This window comes from Oncorhynchus masou, chromosome 28 (assembly GCF_036934945.1).
Source record: "Oncorhynchus masou masou isolate Uvic2021 chromosome 28, UVic_Omas_1.1, whole genome shotgun sequence".
Taxonomy (NCBI): domain Eukaryota; kingdom Metazoa; phylum Chordata; class Actinopteri; order Salmoniformes; family Salmonidae; genus Oncorhynchus; species Oncorhynchus masou.
Window position 1 is genome coordinate 87,538,840 of NC_088239.1, and position 25,127 is coordinate 87,563,966.

Below are 25,127 nucleotides of genomic sequence, written 5' to 3' on the forward strand. Positions count from 1 at the left end.
ACCCTGGTAATATGACTGGTAAAGAATGAATAGAACCTCTAACCCTGGTAATATGACTGGTAAATAGAATGAATAGAACCTCTAACCCTGGTAATATGACTGGTAAATAGAATGAATAGAACCTCTAACCCTGGTAATATGACTGGTAAATAGAATGAATAGAACCTCTAACCCTGGTAATATGACTGGTAAATAGAATGAATAGAACCTCTAACCCTGGTAATATGACTGGTAAATAGAATGAATAGAACCTCTAACCCTGGTAATATGACTGGTAAATAGAATGAATAGAACCTCTAACCCTGGTAATATGACTGGTAAATAGAATGAATAGAACCTCTAACCCTGGTAATATGACTGGTAAATAGAATGAATAGAACCTCTAACCCTGGTAATATGACTGGTAAATAGAATGAATAGAACCTCTAACCCTGGTAATATGACTGGTAAATAGAATGAATAGAACCTCTAACCCTGGTAATATGACTGGTAAATAGAATGAATAGAACCTCTAACCCTGGTAATATGACTGGTAAATAGAATGAATAGAACCTCTAACCCTGGTAATATGACTGGTAAATAGAATGAATAGAACCTCTAACCCTGGTAATATGACTGGTAAATAGAATGAATAGAACCTCTAACCCCTGACTGGTAATAGAATGAATAGAACCTCTAACTGGTAAATAGAATGAATAGAACCTCTAACCCTGGTAATATGACTGGTAAATAGAATGAATAGAACCTCTAACCCTGGTAATATGACTGGTAAATAGAATGAATAGAACCTCTAACCCTGGTAATATGACTGGTAAATAGAATGAATAGAACCTCTATAACCCTGGTAATATGACTGGTAAATAGAATGAATAGAACCTCTAACCCTGGTAATATGACTGGTAAATAGAATGAATAGAACCTCTAACCCTGGTAATATGACTGGTAAATAGAATGAATAGAACCTCTAACCCTGGTAATATGACTGGTAAATAGAATGAATAGAACCTCTAACCCTGGTAATATGACTGGTAAATAGAATGAATAGAACCTCTAACCCTGGTAATATGACTGGTAAATAGAATGAATAGAACCTCTAACCCTGGTAATATGACTGGTAAATAGAATGAATAGAACCTGGTAACCCTGGTAATATGACTGGTAAATAGAATGAATAGAACCTCTAACCCTGGTAATATGACTGGTAAATAGAATGAATAGAACCTCTAACCCTGGTAATATGACTGGTAAATAGAATGAATAGAACCTCTAACCCTGGTAAATAGAATGAATAGAACCTCTAACCCTGGTAATATGACTGGTAAATAGAATGAATAGAACCTCTAACCCTGGTAATATGACTGGTAAATAGAATGAATAGAACCTCTAACCCTGGTAATATGACTGGTAAATAGAATGAATAGAACCTCTAACCCTGGTAATATGACTGGTAAATAGAATGAATAGAACCTCTAACCCTGGTAATATGACTGGTAAATAGAATGAATAGAACCTCTAACCCTGGTAATATGACTGGTAAATAGAATGAATAGAACCTCTAACCCTGGTAATATGACTGGTAAATAGAATGAATAGAACCTCTAACCCCTGGTAAATAGAATGAATAGAACCTCTAACCCTGGTAATATGACTGGTAAATAGAATGAATAGAACCTCTAACCCTGGTAATATGACTGGTAAATAGAATGAATAGAACCTCTAACCCTGGTAATATGACTGGTAAATAGAATGAATAGAACCTCTAACCCTGGTAATATGACTGGTAAATGAATGAATAAATAAGAATGAAGAATGAATAGAACCTCTAACCCTGGTAATATGACTGGTAAATAGAATGAATAGAACCTCTAACCCTGGTATGACTGGTAAATAGAATGAATAGAACCTCTAACCCTGGTAATATGACTGGTAAATAGAATGAATAGAACCTGTAACCCTGGTAATATGACTGGTAAATAGAATGAATAGAACCTCTAACCCTGGTAATATGACTGGTAAATAGAATGAATAGAACCTCTAACCCTGGTAATATGACTGGTAAATAGAATGAATAGAACCTCTAACCCTGGTAATATGACTGTTAAATAGAATGAATAGAACCTCTAACCCTGTAATATGACTGGTAAATAGAATGAATAGAACCTCTAACCCTGGTAATATGACTGGTAAATAGAATGAATAGAACCTCTAACCCTGGTAATATGACTGGTAAATAGAATGAATAGAACCTCTAACCCTGGTAATATGACTGGTAAATAGAATGAATAGAACCTCTAACCCTGGTAATATGACTGGTAAATAGAATGAATAGAACCTCTAACCCTGGTAATATGACTGGTAAATAGAATGAATAGAACCTCTAACCCTGGTAATATGACTGGTAAATAGAATGAATATGAATAGAACCTCTAACCCTGGTAATATGACTGGTAAATAGAATGAATAGAACCTCTAACCCTGGTAATATGACTGGTAAATAGAATGAATAGAACCTCTAACCCTGGTAATATGACTGGTAAATAGAATGAATAGAACCTCTAACCCTGGTAATATGACTGGTAAATAGAATGAATAGAACCTCTAACCCTGGTAATATGACTGGTAAATAGAATGAATAGAACCTGACTGGTAAATAGAATGAATAACCTCTAACCCTGGTAATATGACTGGTAAATAGAATGAATAGAACCTCTAACCCTGGTAATATGACTGGTAAATAGAATGAATAGAACCTCTAACCCTGGTAATATGACTGGTAAATAGAATGAATAGAACCTCTAACCCTGGTAATATGACTGGTAAATAGAATGAATAGAACCTCTAACCCTGGTAATATGACTGGTAAATAGAATGAATAGAACCTGGTAAATAGAATGAATAGAACCTGTAACCCTGGTAATATGACTGGTAAATAGAATGAATAGAACCTCTAACCCTGGTAATATGACTGGTAAATAGAATGAATAGAACCTCTAACCCTGGTAATATGACTGGTAAATAGAATGAATAGAACCTCTAACCCTGGTAATATGACTGAATGTAAATAACCCTGGTAAATGAATAGAACCTCTAACCCTGGTAATATGACTGGTAAATAGAATGAATAGAACCTCTAACCTGGTAAATAGAATGAATAGTAATATGACTGGTAAATAGAATGAATAGAACCTGTAACCCTGGTAATATGACTGGTAAATAGAATGAATAGAACCTCTAACCTAGTAATATGACTGGTAAATAGAATGAATAGAACCTGTAACCCTGGTAATATGACTGGTAAATAGAATGAATAGAACCTCTAACCCCTTCAATGTAAATAGAATGAATAGAACCTCTAACCCTGGTAATATGACTGGTAAATAGAATGAATAGAACCTCTAACCCTAGTAATATGACTGGTAAATAGAATGAATAGAACCTCTAACCCCTGGTAAATAGAATGAATGAACCTCTAACTGGTAATATGACTGGTAAATAGAATGAATAGAACCTCTAACCCTGGTAATATGACTGGTAAATAGAATGAATAGAACCTCTAACCCTGGTAATATGACTGGTAAATAGAATGAATAGAACCTCTAACCTGGTAATATGACTGGTAAATAGAATGAATAGAACCTCTAACCCTGGTAATATGACTGGTAAATAGAATGAATAGAACCTCTAACCCTGGTAATATGACTGGTAAATAGAATGAATAGAACCTCTAACCCTGGTAATATGACTGGTAAATAGAATGAATAGAACCTCTAACCTGGTAATATGACTGGTAAATAGAATGAATAGAACCTCTAACCCTGGTAATATGACTGGTAAATAGAATGAATAGAACCTCTAACCCTGGTAAACCCTGGTAATATGAACCTCTAACTGGTAAATAGAATGAATAGAACCTCTAACCCTGGTAATATGACTGGTAAATAGAATGAATAGAACCTCTAACCCTGGTAATATGACTGGTAAATAGAATGAATAGAACCTCTAACCCTGGTAATATGACTGGTAAATAGAATGAATAGAACCTCTAACCCTGGTAATATGACTGGTAAATAGAATGAATAGAACCCTCTAACCCTGGTAAATAGAATGAATAGAACCTCTAACCCTGGTAATATGACTGGTAAATAGAATGAATAGTCCTGGTAATATGACTGGTAAATAGAATGAATACCTCTAACCCTGAATGTAATATGACTGGTAAATAGAATGAATAGAACCTCTAACCCTGGTAATATGACTGGTAAATAGAATGAATAGAACCTCTAACCCTGGTAATATGACTGGTAAATAGAATGAATAGAACCTCTAACCCTGGTAATATAACTGGTAAATAGAATGAATAGAACCTCTAACCCTGGTAATATGACTGGTAAATAGAATGAATAGAACCTCTAACCCTAATATGACTGGTAAATAGAATGAATAGAACCTCTAACCCTAGAATAATAGAATAACTGGTAAATAGAATGAATAGAACCTGTAACCCTGGTAATATGACTGGTAAATAGAATGAATAGAACCTCTAACCCTGGTAATATGACTGGTAAATAGAATGAATAGAACCTCTAACCCTGGTAATATGACTGGTAAATAGAATGAATAGAACCTCTAACCCTGGTAAATAGAATGAATAGAACCTCTAACCCTGGTAAATAGAATGAATAGAACCTGTAACCCTGGTAATATGACTGGTAAATAGAATGAATAGAACCTCTAACCCTGGTAATATGACTGGTAAATAGAATGAATAGAACCTCTAACCCTGGTAATATGACTGGTAAATAGAATGAATAGAACCTCTAACCCTGGTAATATGACTGGTAAATAGAATGAATAGAACCTCTAACCCTGGTAATATGACTGGTAAATAGAATGAATAGAACCTCTAACCCTGGTAATATGACTGGTAAATAGAATGAATAGAACCTCTAACCCTGGTAATATGACTGGTAAATAGAATGAATAGAACCTCTAACCCTGGTAATATGACTGGTAAATAGAATGAATAGAACCTCTAACCCTGGTAATATGACTGGTAAATAGAATGAATAGAACCTCTAACCCTGGTAATATGACTGGTAAATAGAATGAATAGAACCTCTAACCCTGGTAATATGACTGGTAAATAGAATGAATAGAACCTCTAACCCTGGTAATATGACTGGTAAATAGAATGAATAGAACCTCTAACCCTGGTAATATGACTGGTAAATAGAATGAATAGAACCTCTAACCCTGGTAAATAGAATGAATAGAACCTCTAACCCTGGTAATATGACTGGTAAATAGAATGAATAGAACCTCTAACCCTGGTAATATGACTGGTAAATAGAATGAATAGAACCTCTAACCCTGGTAATATGACTGGTAAATAGAATGAATAGAACCTCTAACCCTGGTAATATGACTGGTAAATAGAATGAATAGAACCTCTAACCCCTGGTAAATAGAATGAATAGAACCTCTAACCCTGGTAATATGACTGGTAAATAGAATGAATAGAACCTCTAACCCTGGTAATATGACTGGTAAATAGAATGAATAGAACCTCTAACCCTGATAATATGACTGGTAAATAGAATGAATAGAACCTGTAACCCTGGTAATATGACTGGTAAATAGAATGAATAGAACCTCTAACCCTGGTAATATGACTGGTAAATAGAATGAATAGAACCTCTAACCCTGGTAATATGACTGGTAAATAGAATGAATAGAACCTCTAACCCTGGTAATATGACTGGTAAATAGAATGAATAGAACCTCTAACCCTGGTAATATGACTGGTAAACTCTCAGGTACACTGGCAAAGGCTGCCTGGTATTGTGATGTAATAATTTCCATGGTAATTTTATAATGTTCAATCAAATGATGTTAACTGATGTTGCTCATGTAATGGCCACTAGTCCACTTCCTGCTTTTACTTCCTACTTTGCTCTTTGTAGTGGCCACTAGTCCACCCATTATGCCATCATTGACTTGAATGGAGACGCCCGTTCTATTGATTCCATTTCTATGGCAGCACATGTAGTGAGGAGTGAAGGAGAGTTGAGAGAAGGCCAAGATTGTGCAAAGCTGTCATCAAGGCAAAGGGTGGCTACTTTGAAGAATCTCCCATTCTAAAATGATTGTTTTATTTAAAAAAAATCTTTTTTGGTTAATACATGATTCCATATGTGTTATTTCATTGTTTTGATGTCTTCACTATTATTCTACAATGAAGAAAATAGTGAAACTTTTCCCCCTCTCTCCTTTCAGAACCCTCTCCATTTCCAGATGCCGATGCAGAACCCGGCCCTGCCCCAGGTGGAGCTGCTCTACTCCCTGCTGGTGATCAACAGCTGGTATGACGTCAGCCTCCTGCTCTGTCAGGAATGGAACATTTCTAGCTTCCTGGTTCGTCTCCGTAACAACACCAAGTTCCACCTGGGTTCTGTGGTCAACATCACAACCTACACTACCTCCTCTGGATCTCACCCCAACAGCTCTGTCTCCAAGGCCGACTTCCAGACCTCTCTACGGGGATACCTGGAGTCCATCAAGGAGTCAACGTCTACAGTCGTAACATTCGGCTGCGACATCCGGGACATCAAGAGGATCTTTAACGTGGTGACCAAGCTGGGCCTGATGCTGCCAGAGTACCACTGGGTGTTGGGGGACACGCAGGACGTGGAGGAGCTGAGGACCGAGGGTCTGCCGGCGGGACTGCTGGCCCATGGCAGGATGGGGACTCCCTCCCTGGATCACTACGTACAGGATGGGCTGGAGCTGGTGGCCCGGGTGGTGGGGTCAGCTGCGTACCTCTCCCCTGAGCTCGCCCTCATCCCCTCCATCACCAACTGCATGGATACACAGAGCAGGCAGAACAGGAACATGACCTCAGGGAAATATCTGTCCAGGTGCAGTACTGATGCTGTTTCACTTCTCATATAAGCATTAATAAAGAAAATTGTGGTGATTTAATCCTAGTGGTTTAGGACAAACGCTCTGTATTGGTCAATACCTGTAAATATATAACCTAGAGGACATGCTGTAGGTCTCTTATAAAAATTCCACAACAACAAACTTGCCAAAACAGAGAGATCCCCCTTACTGTCTCAAGTCAGGTGTGGAGCATGTCCTTAACTGACTTGCCTAGTTAAATAAAGGTAAAAAGAAAAGAAAAGAAATGATAGACATATCTACCTGATAGAGAGAGTCTGACCCCCTGATAGTGATATTTATTTATTTTACCTTAAATTCTAAAATTCTTATTTTCAATGACGGCCTAGGAACAGTAGGTTGACTGCCTGTTCAGGGACAGATCGGGGATTTGAACTTGCAACCTTTTGGTTACCAGTCCAACACTCTAACCACTAGGCTACCCTGCCGCCCCATCTATCAGACATACAGTCTGACCCCCTGATAGGGATATCTATAGTCTGACCCCATGATAGAGATATCTATAGTCTGACCCCCTGATAGAGATATCTATAGTCTGACCCCATGATAGAGATATCTATAGTCTGACCCCATGATAGAGATATCTATAGTCTGACCCCATGATAGAGATATCTATAGTCTGACCCCATGATAGAGATATCTATAGTCTGACCCCCTGATAGAGATATCTATAGTCTGACCCCGTGATAGTGATATCTATAGTCTGACCCCCTGATAGTGATATCTATAGTCTGACCCCATGATAGAGATATCTATAGTCTGACCCCATGATAGTGATATCTATAGTCTGACCCCGTGATAGAGATATCTATAGTCTGACCCCATGATAGTGATATCTATAGTCTGACCCCATGATAGAGATATCTATAGTCTGACCCCCTGGTAGTGATATATATAGTCTGACCCCATGATAGAGATATCTATAGTCTGACCCCATGATAGAGATATCTATAGTCTGACCCCCTGGTAGTGATATCTATAGTCTGACCCCCTGATAGTGATATATATAGTCTGACCCCCTGATATTGATAACTATAGTCTGACCCCCTGATAGTGATATATATAGTCTTACCCCCTGATAGTGATATATATAGTCTGACCCCTGATAGTGATATCTATAGTCTGACCCCCTGATAGTGATATCTATAGTCTGACCCCTGATAGTGATATCTATAGTCTGACCCCTGATAGTGATATCTATAGTCTGACCCCCTGATAGTGATATATATAGTCTGACCCCATGATAGTGATATCTATAGTCTGACCCCCTGATAGTGATATATATAGTCTGACCCCCTGATAGTGATATATATAGTCTGACCCCATGATAGTGATATCTATAGTCTGACCCCCTGATAGTGATATCTATAGTCTGACCCCCTGATAGTGATAACTATAGTCTGACCCCTGATAGTGATATATATAGTCTTACCCCCTGATGGTTCTGTTTGACCAGCAGGTCACAGATACAACCCCCTCTTTGCCTTTCCTGGCATCAGGGCTCAGGCCCTGCCAAAAGGGCACATAATGAACCAGGCTTGTGCAGCTTAGAGCTCATCTCAGTAGCTAGGTTTAATAAGACGATGCTGTCTGCTGCAGTCGTTTAGTCACAGTGTCCTCCAGCTGCAAGCGCAGGAGTAAATAATTATATGAATTCATTGAGATTCATGAACAGAAGACAGTCCCATATCAGAATCACCTGAGTGGTTTTCTGTTCTGGCCTTTAACCCCTGAATTCTAAGCCTCAAATTTACCCTTATCCTATAACCTCATCTGTTTTTTCTGCCCCCCCCCTGCAGGTTTCTGTCCAACACGTCGTTTGAAGGTCTGAGTGGTTTCATCTCGTCCCAGGAGGAGACAGTGATCTCCTCTGAGAGCCATCACTTCATCTGGTCCCTGCAACACGACCCCATAGGGAAGCCCATGTGGACCAGACTGGGCCGATGGAAGCATGACAGGGTGCTACTGGACTACACTGCCTGGACCAACAAACAGGTGAGAGGGAGGAGGAGAGAGAGATGAGGGAGGGGGAGGGGCTCAGAGAAACATATGTTACAACTTCCCCCTGGTCTCCCCTTACTAATAGATATGTTACAACTTCCCCTGGTCTCCCCTCACTAATAGATATGCTACAACTTCCCCCTGGTCTCCCATTATTAATAGATATGTTACAACTTCCCCTGGTCTCCCCTTACTAATAGATATGTTACAACTTCCCCCTGGTCTCCCCTTACTAATAGATATGTTACAACTTCCCCTGGTCTCCCCTCACTAATAGATATGTTACAACTTCCCCTGGTCTCCCCTTACTAAAAGATATGTTACAACTTCCCCTGGTCTCCCCTCACTAATAGATATGTTACAACTTCCCCTGGTCTCCCCTCACTAATATATATGCTCCAACTACCCCTGGTCTCCCCTCACTAATATATATGTTACAACTTCCCCCTGGTCTCCCCTTACTAATAGATATGTTACAACTTCCCCCTGGTCTCCCCTTACTAATAGATATGTCCTCCCTTCCCCCTGGTCTCCCCTTACTAATAGATATGTTACAACTTCCCCTGGTCTCCCCTCACTAATAGATATGTTACAACTTCCCCTGGTCTCCCCTCACTAATAGATATGTTGCAACTTCCCCTGGTCTCCCCTTACTAATAGATATGTTACAACTTCCCCTGGTCTCCCCTTACTAATAGATATGTTACAACTTCCCCTGGTCTCCCCTTACTAATAGATATGTTAAAACTTCCCCCTGGTCTCCCCTTACTAATAGATATGTTACAACTTCCCCTGGTCTCCCCTTACTAATATATATGTTACAACTTCCCCTGGTCTCCCCTCACTAATAGATATGTTACAACTTCCCCTGGTCTCCACTTACTAATAGATATGTTACAACTTCCCCTGGTCTCCCCTCACTAATAGATATGTTACAACTTCCCCTGGTCTCCCCTCACTAATAGATATGTTACAACTTCCCTGGTCTCCCTCACTAATAGATATGTTACAACTTCCCCTGGTCTCCCTCACTAATAGATATGTTGCAACTTCCCTGGTCTCCCCTCACTAATAGATATGTTACAACTTCCCTGGTCTCCCTCACTAATAGATATGTTACAACTTCCCCTGGTCTCCCCTTACTAATAGATATGTTACAACTTCCCCCTGGTCTCCCCTTACTAATAGATATGTTACAACTTCCCCTGGTCTCCCATTACTAATAGATATGTTACAACTTCCCCTGGTCTCCCCTTACTAATATACATGTTACAACTTCCCCTGGTCTCCCATTATTAATAGATATGTTACAACTTCCCCTGGTCTCCCCTTACTAATAGATATGTTACAACTTCCCCTGGTCTCCCCTCACTAATAGATATGTTACAACTTCCCCTGGTCTCCCCTCACTAAAAGATATGTTACAACTTCCCCTGGTCTCCCCTCACTAATAGATATGTTACAACTTCCCCTGGTCTCCCCTCACTAATATATATGCTACAACTACCCCTGGTCTCCCCTCACTAATAGATATGTTACAACTTCCCCCTGGTCTCCCCTTACTAATAGATATGTTACAACGTCCCCCTGGTCTCCCCTTACTAATAGATATGTCCTCCCTTCCCCCTGGTCTCCCCTTACTAATAGATATGTTACAACTTCCCCTGGTCTCCCCTTACTAATAGATATGTTACAACTTCCCCTGGTCTCCCCTTACTAATAGATATGTTACAACTTCCCCTGGTCTCCCCTTACTAATAGATATGTAACAACTTCCCCTGGTCTCCCCTTACTAATAGATATGTTACAACTTCCCCTGGTCTCCCCTTACTAATAGATATGTTACAACTTCCCCCTGGTCTCCCTCACTAATAGATATGTTACAACTTCCCCCTGGTCTCCCATCACTAATAGATATGTTACAACTTCCCCCTGGTCTCCCCTTACTAATAGATATGTTACAACTTCCCCCTGGTCTCCCCTCACTAATAGATATGTTACAACTTCCCCCTGGTCTCCCCTTACTAATAGATATGTCCTCCCTTCCCCCTGGTCTCCCCTTACTAATAGATATGTTACAACTTCCCCTGGTCTCCCCTTACTAATATTCATTTTACAACTTCCCCCTGGTCTCCCATTACTAATAGATATGTTACAACTTCCCCTGGTCTCCCCTTACTAATATACATGTTACAACTTCCCCCTGGTCTCCCCTTACTAATAGATATGTTACAACTTCCCCTGGTCTCCCCTTACTAATAGATATGTTACAACTTTCTCTGGTCTCCCCTTACTAATAGATATGTTACAACTTCCCCCTGGTCTCCCCTCACTAATAGATATGTTACAACTACCCCTGGTCTCCCCTTACTAATAGATATGTTAAAACTTCCCCCTGGTCTCCCCTTACTAATAGATATGTTGCAACTTCCCCTGGTCTCCCCTTACTAATAGATATGTTACAACTTCCCCTGGTCTCCCCTTACTAATAGATATGTTACATCTTCCCCCTGGTCTCCCCTCACTAATAGATATGTTACAACTTCCCCTATATGTTCCCTACCAGCAAATCAGCGATATTCTCCCTGTTCCCTACCAGCGAATCAAGGACATTCTCCCTGTTCCCTACCAGCGAATCAAGGACATTCTCCCTGTTCCCTACCAGCGAATCAAGGACATTCTCCCTCTTCCCTACCAGCGAATCAAGGACATTCTCCCTCTTCCCTACCAGCGAATCAAGGACATTCTCCCTGTTCCCTACTAGCGAATCACGGACATTCTCCCTGTTCCCTACCAGCAAATCAGCGATATTCTCCCTGTTCCCTACCAGCGAATCAAGGACATTCTCCCTGTTCCCTACCAGCGAATCAAGGACATTCTCCCTGTTCCCTACCAGCGAATCAAGGACATTCTCCCTCTTCCCTACCAGCGAATCAAGGACATTCTCCCTGTTCCCTACCAGCGAATCAAGGACATTCTCCCTGTTCCCTACCAGCGAATCAAGGACATTCTCCCTCTTCCCTACCAGCGAATCAAGGGCATTCTCCCTGTTCCCTACCAGCGAATCAAGGACATTCTCCCTGTTCCCTACCAGCGAATCAAGGACATTCTCCCTGTTCCCTACCAGCGAATCAAGGACATTCTCCCTGTTCCCTACCAGCGAATCAAGGACATTCTCCCTGTTCCCTACCAGCGAATCAAGGACATTCTCCCTGTTCCCTACCAGCGAATCAAGGACATTCTCCCTGTTCTCTACCAGCGAATCAAGGACATTCTCCCTGTTCCCTACCAGCGAATCAAGGACATTCTCCCTATTCCCTACCAGCGAATCAAGGACATTCTCCATATTCCCTACCAGCGAATCAAGGACATTCTCCTTATTCCCTACCAGCGAATCAAGAACATTCTCCCTATTCCCTACCAGCGAATCAAGGACATTCTCCCTGTTCCCTACCAGCGAATCAAGGACATTCTCCCTGTTCCCTACCAGCGAATCAAGGACATTCTCCCTGTTCCCTACCAGCGAATCAAGGACATTCTCCCTCCTCCCTACCAGCGAATCAAGGACATTTCCTCTTCCCTACCAGCGAATCAAGGACATTCTCCCTCTTCCCTACCAGCGAATCAAGGACATTCTCCCTCTTCCCTACCAGCGAATCAAGGACATTCTCCCTGTTCCCTACCAGCGAATCAAGGACATTCTCCCTGTTCCCTACCAGCGAATCAAGGACATTCTCCCTGTTCCCTACCAGCGAATCAAGGACTTCTCCCTCTTCCCTACCAGCGAATCAAGGACATTCTCCCTCTTCCCTACCAGCGAATCAAGGACATTATCCCTCTTCCCTACCAGCGAATCAAGGACATTCTCCCTCTTCCCTACCAGCGAATGAAGGACATTCTCCCTCTTCCCTACCAGCGAATCAAGGACATTCTCCCTGTTCCCTACCAGCGAATCAAGGACATTCTCCCTGTTCCCTACCAGCGAATCAAGGACATTCTCCCTGTTCCCTACCAGCGAATCAAGGACATTCTCCCTGTTCCCTACCAGCGAATCAAGGACATTCTCCCTGTTCCCTACCAGCGAATCAAGGACATTCTCCCTGTTCCCTACCAGCGAATCAAGGACATTCTCCCTGTTCCCTACCAGCGAATCAAGGACATTCTCCCTGTTCCCTACCAGCGAATCAAGGACATTCTCCTTATTCCCTACCAGCGAATCAAGGACATTCTCTCCCTGTTCCCTACCAGCGAATCAAGGACATTCTCCCTGTTCCCTACCAGCGAATCAAGGACATTCTCCCTGTTCCCTACCAGCGAATCAAGGACATTCTCCCTGTTCCCTACCAGCGAATCAAGGACATTCTCCCTCTTCCCTACCAGCGAATCAAGGACATTCTCCCTCTTCCCTACCAGCGAATCAAGGACATTCTCCCTCTTCCCTACCAGCGAATCAAGGACATTCTCCTCTTCCCTACCAGCGAATCAAGGACATTCTCCCTCTTCCCTACCAGCGAATCAAGGACATTCTCCCCCTACCAGCGAATCAAGGACATTCCCTGTTACCAGCGAATCAAGGACATTCTCCTCTTCCCTACCAGCGAATCAAGGACATTCTCCCTGTTCCCTACCAGCGAATCAAGGACATTATCCCTCTTCCCTACCAGCGAATCAAGGACATTCTCCCTCTTCCCTACCAGCGAATGAAGGACATTCTCCCTCTTCCCTACCAGCGAATCAAGGACATTCTCCCTCTTCCCTACCAGCGAATCAAGGACATTCTCCCTCTTCCCTACCAGCGAATCAAGGACATTCTCCTCCTTCCCTACCAGCGAATCAAGGACATTCTCCCTCTTCCCTACCAGCGAATCAAGGACATTCTCCCTCTTCCCTACCAGCGAATCAAGGACATTCTCCCTGTTCCCTACCAGCGAATCAAGGACATTCTCCCTGTTCCCTACCAGCGAATCAAGGACATTCTCCCTCTTCCCTACCAGCGAATCAAGGACATTCTCCCTCAGGACATTTCCCTACCAGCGAATCAAGGACATTCTCCCTGTTCCCTACCAGCGAATCAAGGACATTCTCCCTGTTCCCTACCAGCGAATCAAGGACATTCTCCCTCTTCCCTACCAGCGAATCAAGGACATTCTCCCTCTTCCCTACCAGCGAATCAAGGACATTCTCCCTGTTCCCTACCAGCGAATCAAGGACATTCTCCCTGTTCCCTACCAGCGAATCAAGGACATTCTCCCTCTTCCCTACCAGCGAATCAAGGACATTCTCCCTCTTCCCTACCAGCGAATCAAGGACATTCTCCCTCTTCCCTACCAGCGAATCAAGGACATTCTCCCTCTTCCCTACCAGCGAATCAAGGACATTCTCCCTCTTCCCTACCAGCGAATCAAGGACATTCTCCCTCTTCCCTACCAGCGAATCAAGGACATTCTCCCTCTTCCCTACCAGCGAATCAAGGACATTCTCCCTCTTCCCTACCAGCGAATCAAGGACATTCTCCCTCTTCCCTACCAGCGAATCAAGGACATTCTCCCTCTTCCCTACCAGCGAATCAAGGACATTCTCCCTCTTCCCTACCAGCGAATCAAGGACATTCTCCCTCTTCCCTACCAGCGAATCAAGGACATTCTCCCTGTTCCCTACCAGCGAATCAAGGACATTCTCCCTCTTCCCTACCAGCGAATCAAGGACATTCTCCCTCCCTACCAGCGAATCAAGGACATTCTCCCTCTTCCCTACCAGCGAATCAAGGACATTCTCCCTCTTCCCTACCAGCGAATCAAGGACATTCTCCCTCTTCCCTACCAGCGAATCAAGGACAATACCAGCGAATCAAGGACATTCTCCCTCTTCCCTACCAGCGAATCAAGGACATTCTCCCTCTTCCCTACCAGCGAATCAAGGACATTCTCCCTCTTCCCTACCAGCGAATCAAGGACATTCTCCCTCTTCCCTACCAGCGAATCAAGGACATTCTCCCTCTTCCCTACCAGCGAATCAAGGACATTCTCCCTCTTCCCTACCAGCGAATCAAGGACATTCTGATAAGCGTGACAAAGTTTGATGTAATGTTACAAGTAAAGTAGGAAGACCAGGTTTTAAAAGGCAACAGGATATTAATGTGACATCAAGGAGGTGTTTCCATGTGGTCTGGAGAAGCGGTTTAATGCTCTGACTGAATGGAAGCTGATAATTATTAGTTTTTTACTCTGCTGGTCTCAGCAGGTCCCAGGAAGAAATGAGTCCTCGCTTTCCGAGACCTGAGTCAAAACCGAGTACCAATGTATCCTACACCGAGACAAGACCGAGACACTCAATATGACTCCAGTACTTCAACACTAGCTCATGGACTATGGGTACCAGACCTGTTTGTGCTATTATTCCTTTCCTTTCCACCTCGTCAGATGCCAAACATGTAAATGCTGCTGCTGCTACGGTTAACCTCTCTTTTCCACCTTCCTCATGTTTTCTTTCTCTCTCTCTCTTTCCTTATCCCTCTCTCCTTCCACCCCTCCCTTCCTCCCTCCCTGATGGACTATGTTGCCTGGTCTAACAAATAGGCATCAAATCAGGGCGGGGACTGGAGGTACCTGTCGCGGCTCCATCTCCGGGTGGTGACGTTGGTGGAGCACCCCTTCGTCTTCACCCGGGAGGTGGATGAGGACGGTCTCTGTCCCGCTGGTCAGCTCTGCCTGAACCCCCTCACCAACAACACAGCCCTTCTCCAGTCTCTCTTCCTCCAGATGCGGGGGCCTAACGACAGCATTCCCATGGAGTATAAGAAGTGTTGCTACGGCTACTGCGTCGATCTACTGGAGAAACTGGCGGAGGACATGGGGTTTGACTTCGACCTGTATATTGTAGGCGACGGCAAGTACGGTGGGTTTAAGAACGGACGCTGGACAGGGCTGGTGGGGGATCTTCTCAGCGGAGCGGCCCACCTGGCCGTCACATCTTTCAGTATCAACTCGGCCCGGAGCAGGGTTATAGACTTCACCTCCCCGTTCTTCTCCACCTCTCTGGGCATCCTGGTACGGACCCGGGATACGGCCGCGCCCATCGGGGCATTCATGTGGCCCCTGCACTGGTCCATGTGGCTGGGGATATTCGTCTCGCTACACGTTACTGCCGTGTTCCTGACCATCTACGAGTGGAACAGCCCGTTTGGGATGACGCCGCGAGGCAGGAACAGAGATAAGGTGTTCTCCTTCTCCTCGGCTCTGAACGTCTGCTATGCCATCCTGTTTGGCCGTACAGCTGCCATTAAACCTCCTAAGTGCTGGACGGGGCGGTTCCTCATGAATCTCTGGGCTATCTTCTGCCTGTTCTGTCTGTCCACCTACACAGCCAATCTGGCTGCCGTCATGGTGGGGGAGAAAACCTTCCAGCAACTCTCAGGAATACACGATCCAAAGGTAGGAAAACTCAGCCGTATTAAGTCCTGTCCAGTACTACAACACGTGCATAAATAGTGCACCGTAGGGTGTTGTGGGGCTGAGGCCTGAAGCTAGGTAGAAGGGCAGAGGGGGGGGGGGGTGGGAAGAGTGGCCTGGAGAGAGGGGCTATGGAGAGGGTCTGGGGAGAGGGGTTAGGGAGAGGGCCTGGGGAGAGGGGTTAGGGAGAGAGGGGTTAGGGAGAGGGCCCTGGGAGAGTGGTTAGGGAGAGGGCCCTGGGAGAGAGCCTGGGGAGAGGGGTTAGGGAGAGGGCCCTGGGAGAGAGCCTGGGGAGAGGGGTTAGGGAGAGGGCCCTGGGAGAGAGCCTGGGGAGAGGGGTTAGGGAGAGGGCCCTGGGCGAGAGTCTTGGGGAGAGGGGTTAGGGAGAGGGCCCTGGGAGAGAGTCTTGGGGAGAGGGGTTAGGGAGAGGGCCCTGGGAGAGAGCCTGGGGAGAGGGGTTAGGGAGAGGGCCCTGGGAGAGAGCCTGGGGAGAGGGGTTAGGGAGAGGGCCCTGGGAGAGAGCCAGGGGAGAGGGGTTAGGGAGAGAGCCTGGGGAGAGGGCCCTGGGAGAGAGTCTTGGGGAGAGGGGTTAGGGAGAGGGCCCTGGAAGAGAGCCTGGGGAGAGGGGTTAGGGAGAGGGCCCTGGGAGAGAGCCAGGGGAGAGGGGTTAGGGAGAGGGCCCTGGAAGAGAGCCTGGGGAGAGGGGTTAGGGAGAGGGCCCTGGGAGAGAGCCAGGGGAGAGGGGTTAGGGGAGAGAGCCTGGGGAGAGGGTCCCTGGGGGAGAGAGTCTTGGGGAGAGGGGTTAGGGAGAGGGCCCTGGAAGAGAGCCTGGGGAGAGGGGTTAGGGAGAGGGCCCTGGGAGAGAGCCTGGGGAGAGGGGTTAGGGAGAGGGCCCTGGGAGAGAACCTGGGGAGAGGGGAGAGGGCCCTGGGAGAGAGCCTGGGGAGAGGGGTTAGGGAGAGGGCCCTGAGAGAGTGCCTGGGGAGAGGGGTTAGGGAGAGGGCCTGGGGAGAGGGGTTAGGGAGAGGGCCTGGGGAGAGGGGTTAGGGAGAGGGCCTGGGAAGAGGGGTTAGGGAGAGGGCCTGGGAAGAGGGGTTAGGGAGAGGGCCTGGGAGAGGGGTTAGGGAGAGGGCCCTGGGAGAGGGGTTAGGGAGAGGGCCCTGGAGAGGGGTTAAGGAGAGGGCCCTGGGAGAGGGGTTAGAGACAGGGGTTAGGGAGAGGGGTTAGGGAGAGGGCCCTGGGAGAGGGGTTAAGGAGAGGGCCCTGGGAGAGGGGTTAGGGAGAGGGGTTAGGGAGAGGGCCCTGGGAGAGGGGTTAGGGAGAGGGCCCTTGGAGAGGGGTTAGGGAGAGGGGTTAGAGACAGGGGTTGGGGAGGGGTTAGTGGGGAGAGGGGTTAGGGAGAGGGCCCTGGGGAGAGGGGGGAGAGGGCCCTGGGAGGGGTTAGGGGAGGGCCTGGGAGGGGTTAGGGAGAGGGGTTAGGGAGAGGGAGTTAGGGAGAGGGCCCTGGGAGAGGGGTTAGGGAGAGGGGTTAGGAGAGGGGTTAGGGAGAGGGGTTAGTGAGAGGGGTTAGGGAGAGGAGTTAGGGAGAGGGCCCTGGGAGAGGGGTTAGGGAGAGGGGTTAGGGAGAGGGGTTAGTGAGAGGGGTTGGGGGGGAGGGGGAGAGGGAGTTAGGGAGAGGGCCCTGGGAGAGGGGTTAGGGAGAGGGGTTAGGGAGAGGGGTTAGGGAGAGGGGTTAGTTGAGAGGGGTTAGGCCCTGGGAGAGGGAGTTAGGGAGAGGGCCCTGGGAGAGGGGTTAGGGAGAGGGGTTAGAGACAGGGGTTAGGGAGAGGGGTTAGTGAGAGGGGTTAGGGAGAGGGCCCTGGGAGAGGGGTTAGGGAGAGGGGTTAGGGAGAGGAGTTAGGGCCCTGGGGAGAGGGCCCTGAGGGGAGAGGGGTTAGGGAGAGGGGTTAGGAGAGTGTTGGGAGAGGGGTTAGGGAGAGGGCCCTGGGAGAGGGGTTAGGGAGAGGGGTTAGGGAGAGGAGTTAGGGAGAGGGCCCTGGGAGAGGGGTTAGGGAGAGGGGTTAGAGACAGGGGTTAGGGAGAGGGGTTAGAGACAGGGGTTAGGGAGAGGAGTTAGGGAGAGGGCCCTGGGAGAGGGGTTAGAGACAGGGGTTAGGGAGAGGGGTTAGAGACAGGGGTTAGGGAGAGGAGTTAGGGAGAGGGCCCTGGGAGAGGGGTTAGGGAGAGGGGTTAGAGACAGGGGTTAGGGAGAGGGGTTAGAGACAGGGGTTAGGGAGAGGAGTTAGGGAGAGGGCCCTGGGAGAGGGGTTAGAGACAGGGGTTAGGGAGAGGGGTTAGAGACAGGGGTTAGGGAGAGGGTTAGGGGAGAGGGCCCTGGGAGAGGGGTTAGGGAGAGGGGTTAGAGACAGGGGTTAGGGAGAGGGGTTAGAGACAGGGGTTAGGGAGAGGAGTTAGGGAGAGGGCCCTGGGAGAGGGGTTAGGGAGAGGGGTTAGTGAGAGGGTTTAGGGAGAGGGGTTAGGGAGAGGGGTTAGGGAGAGGGCCTGGGGAGAGGGGAGAGGGCCCTGAGAGAGTGGCTGGGGTATGGGGCTGGATGAGGCATAAGGTTCAAGAGGTTATGGATTTTACAATGAAGAGGAGTTGAAGTTAAAAGGTATTTTTGAAAAGAGTCCAGTAGATCTATGAGGGTTGCAGTGTTATGGAGAGTTCCAGTTTAAAGTGCAGTATCATCACAATTAATCAGTGGTCTGTCTGGGACAGCCCGACTGGTCTAAGCAACTGCCTCCAGAATAGGTCATATAATGTATCAGTGTGAATGTGGGATCAAATCCACCCCACTGCTATTCTAGATTACCCTCTCATCCTATCTTTCCTGTCAAGCTTTCACTGTCCTGTCTAAACAATACATGCAAAATGGTTGGACAGCCTAACTCCTTTAAAATAAAATAAATAACAATCACAGTTTAAAGGTAACAGGAGCTAAGAGAGCTCTGTAACAGGTAAGCTGTGATGAGGAAGTAATAGACCACAGTTACAGGAGGTTACAGACCACAGTTACAGGAGGTTACAGACCACAGTTACAGGAGGTTATAGACTACAGTTACAGGAGGTTACAGACCACAGTTACAGGAGGTTACAGACCACAGTTACAGGAGGTTACAGACCACAGTTACAGGAGGTTACAGACCACAGTTACAGGAGGTTACAGACCAGTTACAAGAGGTTACAGACCACAGTTACAGGAGGTTACAGACTACAGTTACAGGAGGTTACAGACTACAGTTACAGGAGGTTACAGACCACAGTTACAGGAGGTTACAGACTACAGTTACAGGAGGTTACAGACTAGAGTTACAGGAGGTTACAGACCACAGTTACAGGAGGTTATAGACTACAGTTACAGGAGGTTACAGACCACAGTTACAGGAGGTTACAGACCACAGTTACAGGAGGTTACAGACCACAGTTACAGGAGGTTACAGACCAGTTACAAGACGTTACAGACCACAGTTACAGGAGCTTACAGACCAGTTACAGGAGGTTACAGACTACAGTTACAGGAGGTACTAGACCACACTAACAGTTACAGGGGGTGATAGACCACACTAACAGTTACAGGAGGTACTAGACCACACTAACAGTTACAGGGGTTGATAGATCACACTAACAGTTACAGGAGGTACTAGACCACTAACAGTTACAGGGGGTGATAGACCACACTAACAGTTACAGGGGGTGATAGACCACTAACAGTTACAGGGGGTGATAGACCACTAACAGTTACAGGGGGTGATAGACCACTAACAGTTACAGGAGGTACTAGACCACTAACAGTTACAGGGGGTGATAGACCACACTAACAGTTACAGGGGGTGATAGACCACTAACAGTTACAGGGGGTGATAGACCACTAACAGTTACAGGGGGTGATAGACCACACTAACAGTTACAGGGGGTCATAGACCACTAACAGTTACAGGAGGTACTAGTGATAGACCACACTAACAGTTACAGGAGGTACTAGAACACTAACAGTTACAGGGGGTGATAGACCACACTAACAGTTACAGGAGGTACTAGACAACTAACAGTTACAGGGGGTGATAGACCACACTAACAGTTACAGGGGGTGATAGACCACTAACAGTTACAGGGGGTGATAGACCACTAACAGTTACAGGGGGTGATAGACCACTAACAGTTACAGGGGGTGATAGACCACACTTACAGTTACAGGGGGTGATAGACCACTAACAGTTACAGGGGGTGATAGACCACACTAACAGTTACAGGGGGTGATAGACCACTAACAGTTACAGGGGGTGATAGACCACTAACAGTTACAGGGGGTGATAGACCACTAACAGTTACAGGGGGTGATAGACCACTAACAGTTACAGGAGGTACTAGAACACTAACAGTTACAGGGGGTGATAGACCACACTAACAGTTACAGGGGGTGATAGACCACTAACAGTTACAGGGGGTGATAGACCACTAACAGTTACAGGGGTGATAGACCACTAACAGTTACAGGGGGTGATAGACCACTAACAGTTACAGGGGGTGATAGACCACTAACAGTTACAGGGGGTGATAGACCACTAACAGTTACAGGGGGTGATAGACCACTAACAGTTGGTGATAGACCACTAACAGTTACAGGGGTGATAGACCACTAACAGTTACAGGGGTGATAGACCACACTAACAGTTACAGGGGTGATAGACCACTAACAGTTACAGGGGGTGATAGACCACTAACAGTTACAGGAGGTACTAGAACACTAACAGTTACAGGGGGTGATAGACCACTAACAGTTACAGGGGGTGATAGACCACACTAACAGTTACAGGAGGTGATAGACCACACTAACAGTTACAGGGGGTGATAGACCACACTAACAGTTACAGGGGGTGATAGACCACTAACAGTTACAGGGGGTGATAGACCACTAACAGTTACAGGGGGTGATAGACCACACTAACAGTTACAGGGGGTGATAGACCACTAACAGGGGGTGATAGACCACTACAGGGGGTGATAGACCACACTAACAGTTACAGGGGTGATAGACCACTAACAGTTACAGGGGGTGATAGATCACCACTAACAGTTACAGGGGTGATAGACACACTAACAGTTACAGGGGGTGATAGACCACTAACAGTTACAGGGGGTGATAGACACACTAACAGTTACAGGGGGTGATAGACCACACTAACAGTTACAGGGGGTGATAGACCCACTAACAGTTACAGGGGTGATAGACCACTAACAGTTACAGGGGGTGATAGACCACTAACAGTTACAGGGGTGATAGACCACTAACAGTTACAGGGGGTGATAGACCACTAACAGTTACAGGGGGTGATAGACCACACTAACAGTTACAGGGGGTGATAGACCACTAACAGTTACAGGGGGTGATAGACCACTAACAGTTACAGGGGGTGATAGAACACTAACAGTTACAGGGGGTGATAGACCACACTAACAGTTACAGGGGGTGATAGACCACTAACAGTTACAGGGGGTGATAGACCACTAACAGTTACAGGGGGTGATAGACCACACTAACAGTTACAGGGGGTGATAGACCACACTAACAGTTACAGGGGGTGATAGACCACTAACAGTTACAGGGGGTGATAGACCACTAACAGTTACAGGAGGTACTAGAACACTAACAGTTACAGGGGGTGATAGACCACTAACAGTTACAGGGGGTGATAGACCACACTAACAGTTACAGGGGGTGATAGACCACACTAACAGTTACAGGGGTGATAGACACACTAACAGTTACAGGGGGTGATAGACCACTAACAGTTACAGGGGGTGATAGACCACTAACAGTTACAGGGGGTGATAGACCACACTAACAGTTACAGGGGGTGATAGACCACTAACAGTTACAGGGGGTGATAGACCACACTAACAGTTACAGGGGGTGATAGACCACACTAACAGTTACAGGGGGTGATAGACCACTAACAGTTACAGGGGGTGATAGACCACTAACAGTTACAGGGGGTGATAGACCACTAACAGTTACAGGGGGTGATAGACCACTAACAGTTACAGGGGGTGATAGACCACTAACAGTTACAGGGGGTGATAGACCACTAACAGTTACAGGGGGTGATAGACCACTAACAGTTACAGGGGTGATAGACCACTAACAGTTACAGGGGTGATAGACCACTAACAGTTACAGGGGTGATAGACACACTAACAGTTACAGGGGGTGATAGACCACTAACAGTTACAGGGGTGATAGACCACTAACAGTTACAGGGGGTGATAGACCACTAACAGTTACAGGGGGTGATAGACCACTAACAGTTACAGGGGTGATAGACCACTAACAGTTACGGGGGGTGATAGACCACTAACAGTTACAGGGGGTGATAGACCACACTAACAGTTACAGGGGGTGATAGACCACACTAACAGTTACAGGGGGTGATAGACCACTAACAGTTACAGGGGGTGATAGACCACTAACAGTTACAGGAGGTACTAGAACACTAACAGTTACAGGGGGTGATAGACCACTAACAGTTACAGGGGGTGATAGACCACACTAACAGTTACAGGAGGTGATAGACCACACTAACAGTTACAGGGGGTGATAGACCACACTAACAGTTACAGGGGGTGATAGACCACTAACAGTTACAGGGGGTGATAGACCACTAACAGTTACAGGGGGTGATAGACCACTAACAGTTACAGGGGGTGATAGACCACTAACAGTTACAGGGGTGATAGACCACTAACAGTTACAGGGGGTGATAGACCACTAACAGTTACAGGGGGTGATAGACCCACTAACAGTTACAGGGGGTGATAGACACACTAACAGTTACAGGGGGTGATAGACCACTAACAGTTACAGGGGTGATAGACCACTAACAGTTACAGGGGGTGATAGACCACACTAACAGTTACAGGGGTGATAGACCACTAACAGTTACAGGGGGTGATAGACCACTAACAGTTACAGGGGGTGATAGACCACTAACAGTTACAGCGGGTGATAGACCACTAACAGTTACAGGGGGTGATAGACCACTAACAGTTACAGGGGGTGATAGACCACACTAACAGTTACAGGGGGTGATAGACCACACTAACAGTTACAGGGGGTGATAGACCACTAACAGTTACAGGGGGTGATAGACCACTAACAGTTACAACACTAACAGTTACAGGGGTGATAGACCACTAACAGTTACAGGGGGTGATAGACACACTAACAGTTACAGGGGGTGATAGACCACACTAACAGTTACAGGGGGTGATAGACCACACTAACAGTTACAGGGGGTGATAGACCACTAACAGTTACAGACCACTAACAGGGGTGATAGACCACTAACAGTTACAGGGGGTGATAGACCACACTAACAGTTACAGGGGGTGATAGACCACTAACAGTTACAGGGGGTGATAGACCACTAACAGTTACAGGGGGTGATAGACCACACTAACAGTTACAGGGGGTGATAGACCACTAACAGTTACAGGGGGTGATAGACCACTAACAGTTACAGGGGGTGATAGACCACTAACAGTTACAGGGGGTGATAGACCACTAACAGTTACAGGGGGTGATAGACCACACTAACAGTTACAGGGGGTGATAGACCACTAACAGTTACAGGGGGTGATAGACCACACTAACAGTTACAGGGGGTGATAGACCACTAACAGTTACAGGGGGTGATAGACCACTAACAGTTACAGGGGGTGATAGACCACTAACAGTTACAGGGGGTGATAGACCACTAACAGTTACAGGGGGTGATAGACCACTAACAGTTACAGGGGTGATAGACCACACTAACAGTTACAGGGGGTGATAGACCACTAACAGTTACAGGGGGTGATAGACCACACTAACAGTTACAGGGGGTGATAGACCACACTAACAGTTACAGGGGGTGATAGACCACTAACAGTTACAGGGGGTGATAGACCACACTAACAGTTACAGGGGTGATAGACCACACTAACAGTTACTAACAGTTACAGGGGGTGATAGACCACTAACAGTTACAGGGGTGATAGACCACTAACAGTTACAGGGGGTGATAGACCACTAACAGTTACAGGGGGTGATAGACCACTAACAGTTACAGGGGGTGATAGACCACTAACAGTTACAGGGGGTGATAGACCACACTAACAGTTACAGGGGGTGATAGACCACACTAACAGTTACAGGGGGTGATAGACACACTAACAGTTACAGGGGTGATAGACCACTAACAGTTACAGGGGGACCACTAACAGATAGACCACTAACAGTTACAGGGGGTGATAGACCACTAACAGTTACAGGGGGTGATAGACCACTAACAGTTACAGGGGGTGATAGACAGTTACAGGGGGTGATAGACCACTAACAGTTACAGGGGGTGATAGACCACTAACAGTTACAGGGGGTGATAGACCACTAACAGTTACAGGGGGTGATAGACCACTAACAGTTACAGGGGTGATAGACCACTAACAGTTACAGGGGGTGATAGACCACACTAACAGTTACAGGGGGGTAGAACACTAACAGTTAGAACACTAACAGTTACAGGGGGTGATAGACCACACTAACAGTTACAGGGGGTGATAGACCACTAACAGTTACAGGGGGTGATAGACCACTAACAGTTACAGGGGGTGATAGACCACTAACAGTTACAGGGGGTGAT

General features: G+C 46.2%; 1 protein-coding gene across 1 annotated transcript in view; it reads left to right on the forward strand.

The window, feature by feature from the left end:
* LOC135517090 (glutamate receptor ionotropic, NMDA 3A-like) overlaps positions 1-25,127 on the forward strand; it is a 70,415-nt gene that overhangs the window by 23,827 nt on the left and 21,461 nt on the right. Inside the window, exons 3-5 of the mRNA XM_064941112.1 lie at positions 6,277-6,917; positions 8,760-8,955; positions 15,537-16,407. Coding sequence (XP_064797184.1) covers positions 6,277-6,917; positions 8,760-8,955; positions 15,537-16,407 — 1,708 coding nt within the window. The remainder of the gene's footprint in view (positions 1-6,276; positions 6,918-8,759; positions 8,956-15,536; positions 16,408-25,127) is intronic.